At 37.1% G+C, this 13,972-nt stretch overlaps 1 protein-coding gene across 1 annotated transcript in view; it reads left to right on the top strand.

Moving 5' to 3' along the window:
• Positions 1-13,972, top strand: part of LOC150078195 (cyclin-dependent kinase 17-like) — a 251,117-nt gene that overhangs the window by 70,667 nt on the left and 166,478 nt on the right. The window contains exon 4 of the mRNA XM_090385304.1: positions 1,253-1,371. Coding sequence (XP_090241430.1) covers positions 1,253-1,371 — 119 coding nt within the window. The remainder of the gene's footprint in view (positions 1-1,252; positions 1,372-13,972) is intronic.

Genomic DNA, 13,972 nt, shown 5'->3' with positions numbered 1-13,972 from the left:
AAAATAGTTTCCTACCAGTTATTAAAACAATTAGACAAACTATGCCTACCTCATCTGTAGGGGAGGTGGGCATAGTTTGTTTCTTCTCAAATGTTCAGGAATTTTATTTTCATTTGGTAGTTTCCACAGGCTGATCTGATGATAAAGCTGGACCTTCTTTGATCTCTTTTGGTGCCAAAAGACAATGTCTGGAAGTAATAGTTATTTTTTTTTGCATCTGAAGTGGTACCTGTTAAGACTCTTAGGAGGACTAGTAATTTAGGACAGCTGAACCTTGTCTCCCCCTGCAGTACATCATTGGCAGTGGCTGCAAGAAGTTTGTATTGAGCCAATTGCAATTAATGGATCAGAACCATAATCCAAAATTGAATTGTAGGATGCAGGGTCCCCCCCCCACTCCCTCAGAGGCTGATTCCTGGCTGCACCCATTTCTGCTCTGCATTCTGCCTTTTCAAGTTGTTGGTGTGTAGGCTTAGTTAACTTCCATTTCACTATAAACTACATAGAGTACATAAATTATCTTTTAATAATTAGATTCCAGTTTCCTTAGAAAGTGAAATATCAAATTTTAAGTCATTTTAGTGTATGTGCTTTATTTTGTTGGAAGAATTTATTAGCATGATAATGCCATGAGACAGAATTTCAAAATTTGTATCTAATGTTTTTAGACACAAACATTAAACTGCATGACTACTGAAGAGTTTAACACAAAATGAACCTAAAAATCATATGCTAAAAGGTTTAGCAGACCCAAATATGATTTTCTGGTTCAGTTTATTTATTTATTATTATTTTTTTTTATTAGCCATGGTATAATTATATTTGTGAAAAATAAAAAATTGGAAGCTCTTGGGAATTTAGCTATTTATAATAATAGCAATGGTCATACGGTATAAGGAAGCCAAAGGCTCTACATTGGCCGGGGAGGAAAAGAAAAAGGGGGGGGGGGGTCAGAAAAATAATTATTTGCTTCCCTGGATAGTTACCTAATGGATAGGTAACTATCCATTTGACTTTTGAATTTATTCAAACCTTCAGCCTCAACTATCTGTGACAGCAACCTGTTCCAGCAATCAGTGACTTGCTGGCTAAAAGCAAACTTCCTACAATCTAGTCTAAACCTCTTCCCCTGTAATTTGAATCTATGGCCCAGAGTTCTGGATGTCTCTATTCTATGTTAATCAGTATCGTACACATTCAGATTGTTTAAGAAAAGTATATGCTAACTTATGAATATATTCCACATTTTCAGGTGTTGTCCATGAGCATCCCAAAATTGGCTCAGATGGTGAAAGTGAAGAAGCATCAGGAGCATCAGATGAGGTTGTTTCACCTGTCAAGTTGCGTCCTAGGAGTAGGCGGTTAAGTCAGGTACAGAGATATTTACATATTTACTTTATTTAATATCAGCATATGATACTGTCAAACGTACATGATTCACTGTTGGATCTAAAAAAAAACTATGGGACTGGTTCTAGAATTATGTACATTTTTCTTTATTAGATTTGTTATAGTGTAACAAATCTTGTTACACTATAACAAGATTTGTTAAAATTAGGCAGATGGGCTTAGAAGTGGCAGTTGAAGTTTAACATCTAATCCCAGAATAACAACTGTGTGGTACTATATTCAAGAGTAGAGAACGAAAAAGACTGGGGGGGTGGCGGTAATTGTGCAGTCAGACATGACGGTCTCTGAGCAGTGTGGATGGGCTACTAGGACAGCTCATGGGATTTTGTCAGTGATATACAAGAATTTTTCCAGCAGGGTGTTAAGATGATTATTCTGCTGTATGGTTAGGCCACAACTTTTGAATACTGCTTACAGATCTGGAAGCCTCACTTTAGGAAAGTTGAGTCTGTGGGAATGGGTGCAGAAAAAAGAAACAAGATTAGTAAGGAACAAAGGGTACCTTACTAAGAAAAACTTCAATTCTTCAAATTGAACTAGGCATCTATGAGGACTGATTGATATGTTTAAGGCTTTGAATGGATTGAGTAATCTAAATGTTGATGGCATTCTTACTGTTGCTCAGACAATACACATGTTGGAGCATAAATTTAAATTGAGGATAGGTATGCAGAAATTGCTTTCAGTCAAAGGATAGTAGATTGTTGGAACAAACTTCCACCTGGAGTTGGTATTTTGATTAGATACAAAGGAGAGGAAAGTGGGAATTTTTTTTTTTGGCTGATTCTGTATAAGCTTGTTTTCTTGCATTATTTATGCCACTATTAATAATACAAGTTATTAAAAAGCAGTGCTTCACAGATAGCATCCATAAATCCTCGACTTCTCAGTAGCTTCTTAAATCATTATTAGCTGCAAATTGATAAGAACATCACAAATCCGCATTTACACGAGTACATTGATGTGAGTATTGCACATGTTAAACTTATATAAGATTTATATATTGATCTTATATAAGATTTTGTGGGTTCTTAGATACCTGGTTCTTGGCTGTTAGAATAGACGTTGTTCAAAAGATCTTTGATTTATTTAGGCATTTTTATATTGTCTGAGAAGGGAGGTCATTGCCTCAAAAGTCAGTTCTCCTGAATATGCCTGTTTGTTATTACTTGTATTCCTAAATATCTGTGCAATGTTTTAGTGCCTGCTGGTCATATACTTGGCTACAAGAAAATTGCAAAATGTTGTAGATATGTAAAAGTTTTAGATGCTTGTATTATTTTAGATACTAGGATTATTTGATGAAAACACATTTAAGGCTTTTTAAAAATTGATTTTTTTGAAAAATTGAAAATCAGTTTTAGCATTTATTTACACATCCTATTGCTTCACAAATCTATATGTATTTCTCCTTTAAAAAGTTCTTCTTACTATTAATGAAACCATTCTTTGAAGGCTGTTTTGGCTTCAGTGTCTGGAATGAAATTTCAATATTTTAAAGCACTTGTTCAATAGACAGGAAAAGAGAAATGCCACATGGTGACAAATCTATACTGTACTGTATGCAGGGTGTTAACTTTCCAATGCATTGTTAGAAGTAAGGTCTAAATCAGGTTTGCAATGTGTGGTTATGCATTATCATGAAACAGTCTCTTTCTCTCTCTCGTCCTGGTTTATATTTGATGTTGAGGCATAGGTATTCAAAGTTTTAGCACATCATCGAGAGATATGGCCATCAGGTTCTATAAAGTGTAATAGCAAAAGGCATTAGCATTAGTAAAGGCATATGATTCAAGAAAGCAAGCTTATGCAGCATCAGCCAGGAAAAAAATAAAAAAAAAAAAAACTTCCACTTTACCCCTCCGTTCGTTCGAAAAACCTGTCCAGCTGAGCCTTAAATTTATTTAGGCTATCAACTTCCACAACAAGGGATGGAAGTCTGTTCCACCAACCAACTGTCCGCTGGCTAAAGGCAAATTTCTGCACATCTATCCTACATCTGTCTTTCCTCAATTTGAATTTATGCCCTCTCAGGTGATTATTCTGAGCAAGAGGCAGAATCCCATCAGCATTGAGCATGCTCAAACCATTCAAGGCTTTATACCCCTCTATCAGATCACCTCGCTGGTGCCTAGTCTCCACACACTGTAATTTGCAAAACTTAAGCCTTTCTTTGTAAGAGCAACCCTTTGTTCCCTTCACTAACCTTGTTGCCCTTCTCTGTACTCATTCCAGCAGCTCTACATCCTTCTTGAAATGAGGCCTCCAGACCTGTATACAGTACTCAAGGTGTGGCCTGACCATTGCCTTACACAAGGGAATAATCACCTCCTTATCCCTGCTAGAAAAATTCCTGTATATCATTGATAAGACACCATGAGCTACTCTCGCAGCCCGTCTGCACTGCTCAGAGAACTTCATATCTGCCTGCACAATTACTCCCAGGTCCTTTTAATTCTCTACCACTGTCAGTGTAGTACCACAGATTTGATACGTTGCTCTGGGGTTGCTGTTATCCATATGTAGCACTTTACATTTGTCAAGTACTACATATGGGAAGTAGTACTTTACATTTGTCAATGCTAAACTTCATTTGCCACCTCTCAGCCCATCTGCTCAACCTTTCCAAATCCTGTTCCAGCAGCATAGCGTCAGTAGTGTCCTTAACAACCTTGCCAACTTTTGTATCGTCTGCAAACTTGGACATTAAGCTTGATATACCATCATCAATATTATTTATAAATTCAGAAAACAATAATGGACCCAACACTGAACCCTGAGGGACTCCACTAATAACATTAGTCCACGATGAGCAGTGTCCATTGATTACCACTCTGTCTTCTCCCCCTCAACCACCCCTTTATCCATAGCAGCAATTTGCCTCCAATGCCACACTGCTCCAATTTGTGCAGCAGTCTTCCATGTGCAACAGTATCAAAAGCCTTTCTAAGATCCAAGTATGCAATATCAAAGTTATTCCCTGCTTTCTTTTGTGACTGCATCATAGTATCCAATCAAACTGGTCAGGCAAGAGAACCTGACCCTTAACAAAACCATGCTGTGTCCGAGATATAACTGAAGTCTTGTCTAGATGATCCTGCAGTGCTTCTTTAACCAGTGCCTCCATTAATTTTCCTGGAACAGAAGTTAAACTCACAGGTCTATAATTACTTGTGTCAGCCTTTGATCCTCCTTTGTGGATTGGGGTCACATTTGCACATCCAGTCTATGAGTACCTCCCCTGAGTCTAAGGAAGCTCTCATAATTATGGCTAAGGGTTTGCCTACTTCCTTTGCTGCCTCCTTTATTATAACTGGATAGATCCCATCCACTCCAGGTGCCTTTCTTGTGTTTATCTTCAACAATTTCTCCTCCACTTTACTCTCAGTTATTGCAAGATTATCTAGCTTACTGCCAGAGTTGAATACACCTCTGGCATTCCCCTTGCTGAATAACTCCTCATGTGTGAATGTCGATGCAAAATATTCATTTAGTTTCTTAGCTACCTGAGCAGGATCATCAACAGTTGAACCATCAATATCAAGTGGACCAATCTGATCCATCCCCTTCCTTTTAGAGTTTACATAAGTAAAGAACTCTTTGCATCCCTTGCCAAAGATTTCTCATAATCTGCCTTCGCCTGCCTAACCTCCTTTGTAACTTGGTTACAGATCAACTTATATCTATCATAGGCTTCTGTTTCATGTGTTAATTTATATGTATCCCATGCATTTTTCTTCTCTGCCATATGTCTCATTAGTTCATCTCACATCCATTTAGGTCTAAACCTTGAACAGTATTTCTTAGTTGGTATGTAAAGCGTAGTAGCTTCCAAGATAAGTTCTTTGAATGCTTCCCATTTTGAATTTGCTGTTGGTAAAATCATCAGTTGGTCCCACTGTATAGAATTTAAATACTGTCTCAGACCATCGTAGTCGCCTTTACGAAAGCAATAACCCGTCCTTTTACCCCTGATGGTAGTTACCTCTTTGCGTAAATCCCACTTCAGCACACTGTGATCACTGCCACCTAGTGGTTCATTTACCTGCAGATTCTTAATGTATGAAGAATCACTACTGATAATCAAATCAAGAGTATTACTCCCTCTAGTTGCCTCCCGAACATGCTGATGTAGAAAACAATCATCCAATAAATTCACAAAAGCCTTGCTAGTGTATGAGTGACCAGTCCCCAAATTCCAGTCAATATCTGGGAATTTAAAATCCCCCATTATAAGACTCTCTGATTTACTGGCCCACTCTATTTCCCTGTACAGTTTCTTATTATACTCATCAGAGTCATTAGGCCTATAGCACACTCCTACTCTCAATTTTGATCTCCCAATCCTTATGCCACACCGAACTGACTCGACACTGCACTGTCCAGCAATGTCGACTGGCTTCACTTCCTTGGATTTTATGTATTTCTTAACTAATAGCATAACCTCTCCTCCCTTCCTATCCTGTCTATCCTTTCTGTTGACGTTGTACTCCCCAAATTCCAGTTCTGCATTCCTTATATCTGTGTGAAATGATATAAGGAATGCAGAACACGTCTCCGATATCCCAACGATATCCGCCTTTGATGTTTTGAGCAATACCTCAAATTCCTCAAATTTATTTACCAAACTCCTAGCATTGGTGTACACGCAAGTATACATGCACCTGTTCTTTTTCTTAGCTACCCTAACACAACCCATGTGTTTACTTGTACCGTAATGACTCCCCGCAGTCTCTGAAATATCCTGCATAATATGGTAGGCAAAAAAGTGGTTATCATAATTTTTCATGCGGAACTATGGAATCAACATTTCTTTCACTCTTGGAGACTGGGGACAGTTTCTACTGCATGCTGAAAGTTCATCTCCTATTCACAGTGATGGCACCAAGATTCATCTTCTATACAATCTTATTTGAAAGATCATAGCTCTCCTTGTAGGATAGTAAGTGCCCAAAAGAATATTGCCACATTCTGATCCATTTTTAACTTGTCAAAACGGATCAGAATGCAGCAATTTAAATTGCACACTGATGCCTGTAATGAATAAGCATGTCAATGTGCAACATACAAGTTAATGCAAACACATCGTATTAATACAGAGAACACTCTGAATTAGCCAAAACAGCATCATTTTAGTTAATCTCATATTGTTTAATACCTTCACAATCGGTTGCCATGATATTGCAATACCTCGAATAAGTAACTCTTCACCATAGGAGAAGACTATTGTTACTTATACTCAGCGGATGCCACCACCCAGACGGCACTGTTTCAGAGCTGATTGGCTCCTCTTCAATGGGTGAGCAGGCACCCTGGTGTTGCAATGATGGCAAGGCAGTTGCGAAGTATAATTCCACGATATGAGGGATCTCTCCACCTGCGTGGAGTGTAATCTGCCTTTAATTTCTTCAAAAGAACTGCAAATCATTCCCAGACATTCTGGGGTATTTCCTGTTGGTATGTGAGGCTGATGCTCTCATAAGGACAGCATTACAAGGGTTCACTGAAGAAGTGGTACAGGAATACCATGAAACATTGAGAAAAATCTTTAATTTCTTTAATAAATTAAAGGCAGATTCCAATGGAGTGTGACGAGCAGATTTAAGTGCTCGTTAATTAACCAATTTCCAGTTTTTGCTGTACCTACCCACCACCCTCCAAAGAATATTTAAGATCCACATACAGAAACAGCACTATCTAAGAAATCACAAGGCATGAAAAAGCAGCCTCCAAGCACACCAGAATAAATGAATCAAACTTAAGGACCCAGTGCAGTGCCTTAACTCAGGATTATTCACTTAGCATCAATGGAACTTCTGAAAGCAACTATGAAGTACAATAAGAACAGAATCAACTTGTACAGGGAAGTCAAATCTTTGAAAGAAATGCTGAAGAATACCCTCAATCAGGACAGGAAGACTTTAGTGTACTCATGAAAGCACAAGAAAAATACAGATACTACCTACAAATGAAAACAAGGAACAACCTTTTTTCATCCCCTTGGGGGTGATATTGCTCCGAAGGGGATGAAAATTGGTTTATGGGGGGGGACAAAAATCATGGCTATTACAGTGGCCCTCCAAAGTTCATCCCTACACAATGACATTTTCTTCCGCAATATTTTAAATATTGCGGAATAAAATGTTAAATGTTAACCCTGAGATAACTGATTTTTAACATATAAGTATATTATATTAGGAGTGAGTGAGAAATTTTGATAAAAGAAAGATAGTGGATGTGATTTCATTCAACCACCTTTGCTTTTCATAGCCATTAAATGCCTAAGTGCTTTCAGAGGTAATGTCTCTGCAATCCTTGGGGTTTGCACCTTTCCAACAGCTGCGGAGTGCTGGGCATGGTTTATTTATTTTATTCTTTTGTTTCATTGGTCAATACTGTATATGAGGCATGGATGGGATGAGGAAATGTTTCAGTCTATTGTTTCTACTTTCTAAGCAGAAATTAGTATTGACTTATTGTTTCCTTTTGAAAGTTGTTTATTTTTGATCCGCAGTGCTTTTGTGAGTGACATGGGCTATGAGAGTTAAATAAAAATAGTTTAGATTTTATTATTTCATTTTTTGTAGTTATTCAACCCATCATGAATCATGTCAAGTGCTGAAAAGAAAAAGCGTCGACAGTATCTGGATGAATATCTATCTTATGGTTTTATTGAAAGCACATTCGACTCAAGACAGTGTCTTATGTGTAACAGTTTTTTTCAAATGAGGCTATGAAACCATCAAGACTTTTAGATCGCTTAAAAAGGAAACATTCTGATAAAGTTGGTATACATTGAATATTTTAAAAATTTTAAATAGAATTTGAGCAACATAACACTGTTACTTCCTTAGTTAAGAAGAACAAACAAACAAATTACAATGGGTGATTGTGTCTTATAAAATTGCAGAAATCATTGCAAAAACTGGTAGTGCTGAAACAGTTGCTGAGACTGTTATATGACCTGCATTAGACTTTAATTCCAATAGTGATGCATCAAAATCCTTCGTTTTTAAAAGCATTGCCATTGAGCAACAATTAAATTTGAAGACGAATCAAAGGTTTCAGTTAACATTGAAAAGCAGCTAATTGCCAAACTGGTAACGAGAAAATTTTCTATTCCGATTGAATCCAGAATTACTGACAGTAAGGCTCTTCTAATGGCATACATTCACTATTTCAGTGATGATTGTAAACTGCAAGAAGAGCTATTGTTTGTAAAATCTATAGAAACTGACTGTACTGGAGCATCCACTTTTGCTGCTGTAAAAACATGGTTTGATGAAAGACAAGTACCATTGGAAAATTTGGAAGGCAAGAATTTATAGCCCACCTAAAGGAAGTATGTCCCAAAGTTCTTGCAGTACACTGCATTGTGCACCGACACACCATCTGGTTGCAAAAAAATATTAATCCGGTTCTTTATCAGTCTCTCAGTATAGTTATTAAAGCCATCAATAAAATAAAGTCACATAACAAATATGATTGCCTTTTCAGAAAATTGTGTTGATAATGAAGAACAGTATGTGTGGCTTCTTTTACATACAGAAGTCAGATTGCTTTCTAAAGGAAACTGTCTAACAAGATTTAAACCTTTTTGATGCGATAATTAGTTTTTTTAGAAAGTGAAGGAGACAGATTTAGCAAAGGAGATTAGCAAACACAAAAACAACATACACTGTATGGCTTGGATTTTTCAAAAACTTAATGAAGTATCACTTTAACTTCAAGGGAAATTAATTATGGTGAAGACTGCAAACATGTATTAAAAGCCTTCTCCAAAAAACTAGAAATATTTGAAAGCAATTTAATGAGAAAACGATATCATGGTATGCAAGAGTTAGTTGAAATCAATGAATCTCTCACCAAGAATGATCTTAAGAATTATTCAGATCATTTGTGTTCTTTAAAAGGTGAAATGAAAAATAAATTTTCAGATTTATTTTCTTTTGAAGTTAAGGCATCGATGTTAGATCCAATTGGATGCGATGCTGGGTCTGCTAGTGAAGAAATTAGAGATCTCATTGAATTAAAATGTAATGAAGAATGCGAATATAAATTTGAAAAAGGTGGAATGGCTGGGTTGGGATCAAAAACAACTAAACTTCTTTATCCAACAATGTGGTCTGGAATGGCCAAATTACTTTGTTTTCCAACATCTTATATGTTTGAAAGTGGTTTTAGTTCAGTAAACAAAGGAAAGAAACAGAATTGATATATGTTCAAGAGGAGACATTAGAATTAAACTTACTAACATCATACTGAACATTGACTATTAGGCTCAGGGAACCTATTGAATAAAAAAAGTAAGTTTAGAAAAAAAAATTGTCTAAAAAAGCCCTTTAGGGGGTAGTAATTTAAAAAAAAAAAAAAAAAGGGGGTTGAGAAATACTGCCCTAAAGTAATCAACCCTCCCAAATTAGAAATCCTAAACTTAGGTCTTAATTACACGCCAACCCCTACAAAAATCCCATATCTAGATCTCCTTGCCTAACTGAATAACAGTTTTGAAAAAAACCAGTGTTACTAGAAATTATGAATGCCCTACCCAACTATTATGAATACACTCTCCCAACTAAGGTCAGACAATTGGTATGTGAGGCTGATCATGTTATAAGGACAGCATTACAAGAGTTCAGTGAAGAAGTGGTACAAGAAGTACCACGAAACATCTGTGAATGTGTAATTCTTTAAGAAATTAAAGGCAGATTACACTCCATGTAGAGTTTAAGGGCTCATTATTTCACCAATTTCAAAAAGTCTAGTTGCTTTAGCCTAGAATTAGGTATCAAATATGTGACTGCCAGTTTATTTTCTATGGCTTTCTCTGTCATTTATTGTAATTGTGAAATGAGGTGTAGTTTAGTGATCAAAAATTTAAAAGTTTAAATATAGAAATCATCATTAGAATATTGCAATGTTCAGAAGCACTGTGCTAACAGCCAATATAACAATATCTATACATATTGCTGTTAAGAAATTAGTACTTAGCATTAGCAAATGATGTAAGGCTTATACAGCATCAGCCAAAAAAGAAGGGGGCAGGGAAGACATAACCACATCCCACTAATAATTTAATTCTTCCTTAAATTTATGGGCAGCAGTAATATACTTCAGCAGAGTATATGCTTCCACAACAACAGATGGAAGTTTGTTACAATAATCAACTACTATCTGGCTGAAAGCAAATTTTCTCACATCTGTCCCGCAGTTAACCTTCATCAGTTTATATATATGCCCCCTTATATGTGTTTTCTCAGCAAGATGCCATCAACATTTAACATTCTCTGTCCATTCAGGTTTAAACACCTCAGTCAGACTTCCTCGCAGGTGCCTAGTTTCTAGATGCCGCAGTTTGCTGAACTGAAGTCTTTATTGGGTAAGAGTAGCCTTTTGTTCCCCTTGCTAATCTCATTGTTTTTCTCTGCACCCATTCCAACAGATTCACATCCTAAAATGAGGCTCCTGGTAGCTTCATTGTATGCAGTGCTCAATATGTAGCCTTACCATTTCCGTGTGAAGTGGATTAATTACTTTCTTATACCTGCTGGCAAAACTCCTGTGTATTGTTGACAAAATCCCATGAGCAGCTCCTAGCAGTCTGTCTGTACACTGCTCAGAGAACATGTCTGGCTGCAGTAATTAAACCACCAAGTCTCTCATTTTCATTTGCGTTTTTCAATTTTAAATTTCAGTTGCCACTTCAGTCCACATCTGCCTAATTTTTCCTAGATGTTGTTGTAGTAACATACTTTGATTATTGCCATGAACCATAGTGCCAACCATTGTATCCTCTGCAAACTTAATCTGCATGATTATCATTAGCCTTCATCTGCATGATTAATAAATATTGAAAACAGTACGGAATCCTTAGACCTTACTGATAACATTAATCCAAGAACAATAACACCTGTTGATATCCTCTCTGTCTTAGTACTTGTTTGTTCCTACAACAGCTGATGTTGAGAAGATGTTCAGAGGGTAGCAACATTTCAAGCGGGTGTGGGGGGTAGTGGGAGATAAAGCTTGGGGTACAAGCCTAATTTGGAATAATCAACAATAAATATATCAATATGAAACAAAACGCAAAAAAGTGAAATACTAAAGAATAAATAAGGGTGTCAGGGTAGTAAACTATAGAAGATTACTTAGTCTTAACCAGGTCTACAGTAATGTCGTGAGTGTTATGAGTAAAATAGCTGAATTTGAACTCTTGGTTAGGACAGCTAATGCTGACACAATAGGACTAACAGAAATGTGGTGCCACCCAGAAATTGGGGATGATTAGTTTCACTACCATACGTATAATGTATTTAGGAAAGATAGGAAAGATAGAAGGGGTGGACGAGTCATGTTTCTTATCAAATGCAGCCTGAGCACAAAAAGAGCTTTTTTTTTGAGTCTGAAGTTACGTCTGCCAGCATAGAATCTGTGTCACATGACACAGATTCTATGTTGGCAGACGTAACTTGTGAAGACTATGATGAGAATCTTTACATGCAGATGGAATAGTCAAGCAAGTACAAATGTCTTATGGGTGATTTTAATCTGCCCCAGATTGATTGGAATAAGTGGGAGGGGAAACTCACCATGGGGAAAAATTTTTAAAATATACTAGATGGTTATTATTTGTACCAGATTGTTACAGAAAGTACTAGGGATGAGAATACTCTTGGCATCATTACTAATGAATCTGATGAGATAACATAGGGCTTGAAGTATAGGAACCATTGTCAGGAAGTGATCACAAAATCATCACTTGGAAGATGAAGAAATATGTAGTTAAAGTTAAAGGCACAGGTTTTAACTTCAGAAGAGGGGACTTGGACAGTTTAAGGTGCTATATGGCATCTGTTAATTGGATGGATTTCCAAGTAAGGCAAATACATTTGAATTATGGAATACTTTTAAAGCAAAAATCACAGAAGCCACGAAAGTGCATACATACCATTAAGAAAATATTGCAGGAAGAGTATGCTGAAATGGATGACTGTGGAACTGGCTGGTCATATAGAGCAGAAAAAGATAGCATGGGATAGTTATGGAATGATGAATAGTATTGAAGTCTACAACAGGTACAAGTTTATCTGTAATAGTACCACAAATAAGATTAGAGAGGCCAGGGCTGCATATGAGAAAGAATTTGGCTAACACAGCAAAGAATGGAGACAAGGAATTTTTCGTTCGTGTGTGTGTGCGTGTGTGTGTACAACGAAGAAGAAAGCTGATCAGATCGGAACCTTGTGCACTGGGTGTGGGGAAAGTCTTAGGTAACCCAGCTGATGTTGTGGCTGAATTGAATAGGTACATTGCACCGGTCTTTACTGATGAAAAACCCCTTATGCTGAGAAGAGGCTGATCCATATGGAATTAGTGATTTTGTAATTGCAGATGACTGTTTATTAGAAAAACTTTTGAGCATAAAGGCAAGTAAGACTGGAGTTGGTGGCATATTCCTGGTAGTTTTGAGTGAGATCACCAGGGAGTGTATTGGACCATTTGAGGTTAATTATGAGTACATTTTTGGATTCAAAAGATTCCTTTGGATTGGAGAAGTGCTAAAGTATCACCAATACATAAAGATGGCTAAGAGTTGAAGTTGGTATCTACAGAGTTAGGTTGACTTCAATGGTAGAGATAATCTTAGAAGCAGTGGTTAAGAGTGCAATCAAGGAACTTTTGGATAGGTAGTATTCTAAAATACACACACAACATGGTTTCATTAAGGGAAAATCATGTTTAACTAACTTAGTAGGCTATTTTGACACAGTTACTCATGAGTTGGATTTAAGGAACAATTTTGGCATAGTTTATTTGGATTATAGCAAAGCATTTGACTTGGTCCCCTATTAGAGGTTACTGTATAAACTGTAATAGGTTGGTATTACTGGAAGGATTCTAAGATGAATTGCTAGATGGGTGTAGGGCAGAAGGCAGAGGGTTGTGATTAATGGATATTCTTCAGATTGGTGTAACATCAGGAGTGTGGTCCCCCAAGGAACAGTTCTTAGACCACCGATGTTCCTTATTTTCATAAATGACATCAACAAAAGGATATAAGATGTGATGTAACAATTTGCAAGCGACAAAGATTGGTAGAGCCGTTAATGATCGGTGCCAAGAACTGCTCCTTCAGTATGACTTGAACAGACTTCAAAGATGGTCAGGGAAGTGGCAGCTGTGTTTAAATGCAGCTAATGTAAGGTCAAGGTGCAGCTAGGAAAGCCCATGGTGTCCTATCGATTATTTATTGAATGTTATTCTGTAGAGATAGGGAAGTCATAATCCTACTGTATAAGTCAATTGTAAGACCACGTTTGGAATGCTGTTTGAATATAGAGGCCTCATCTGAAAAAAAAAAGACATTGAGCTTATTGAAAAGGCTCAAAGACGTGTAACTCGAATGGTGAGATTGGCAAAAGGATGACTGTATGAGGGAAGACTCCAATTATGTGGGCAACAGAGCTTGGCAACCAGCCACCTCACAGGTGACCTGATTGAGGTTTATAAGGCTCTGAGAGGATTAGTAACATGAGTGAAGGAGGAATTTTCACTGTTATAA

Source organism: Mastigoproctus giganteus, chromosome 11, assembly GCF_048544385.1.
Source record: "Mastigoproctus giganteus isolate SK-2022 chromosome 11, ASM4854438v1, whole genome shotgun sequence".
In the NCBI taxonomy this organism is placed as follows: Eukaryota; Metazoa; Arthropoda; class Arachnida; order Uropygi; family Thelyphonidae; genus Mastigoproctus; species Mastigoproctus giganteus.
Note: the sequence above shows the minus strand (reverse complement) of the source record. Positions and strands in the feature narration are given on the sequence as shown.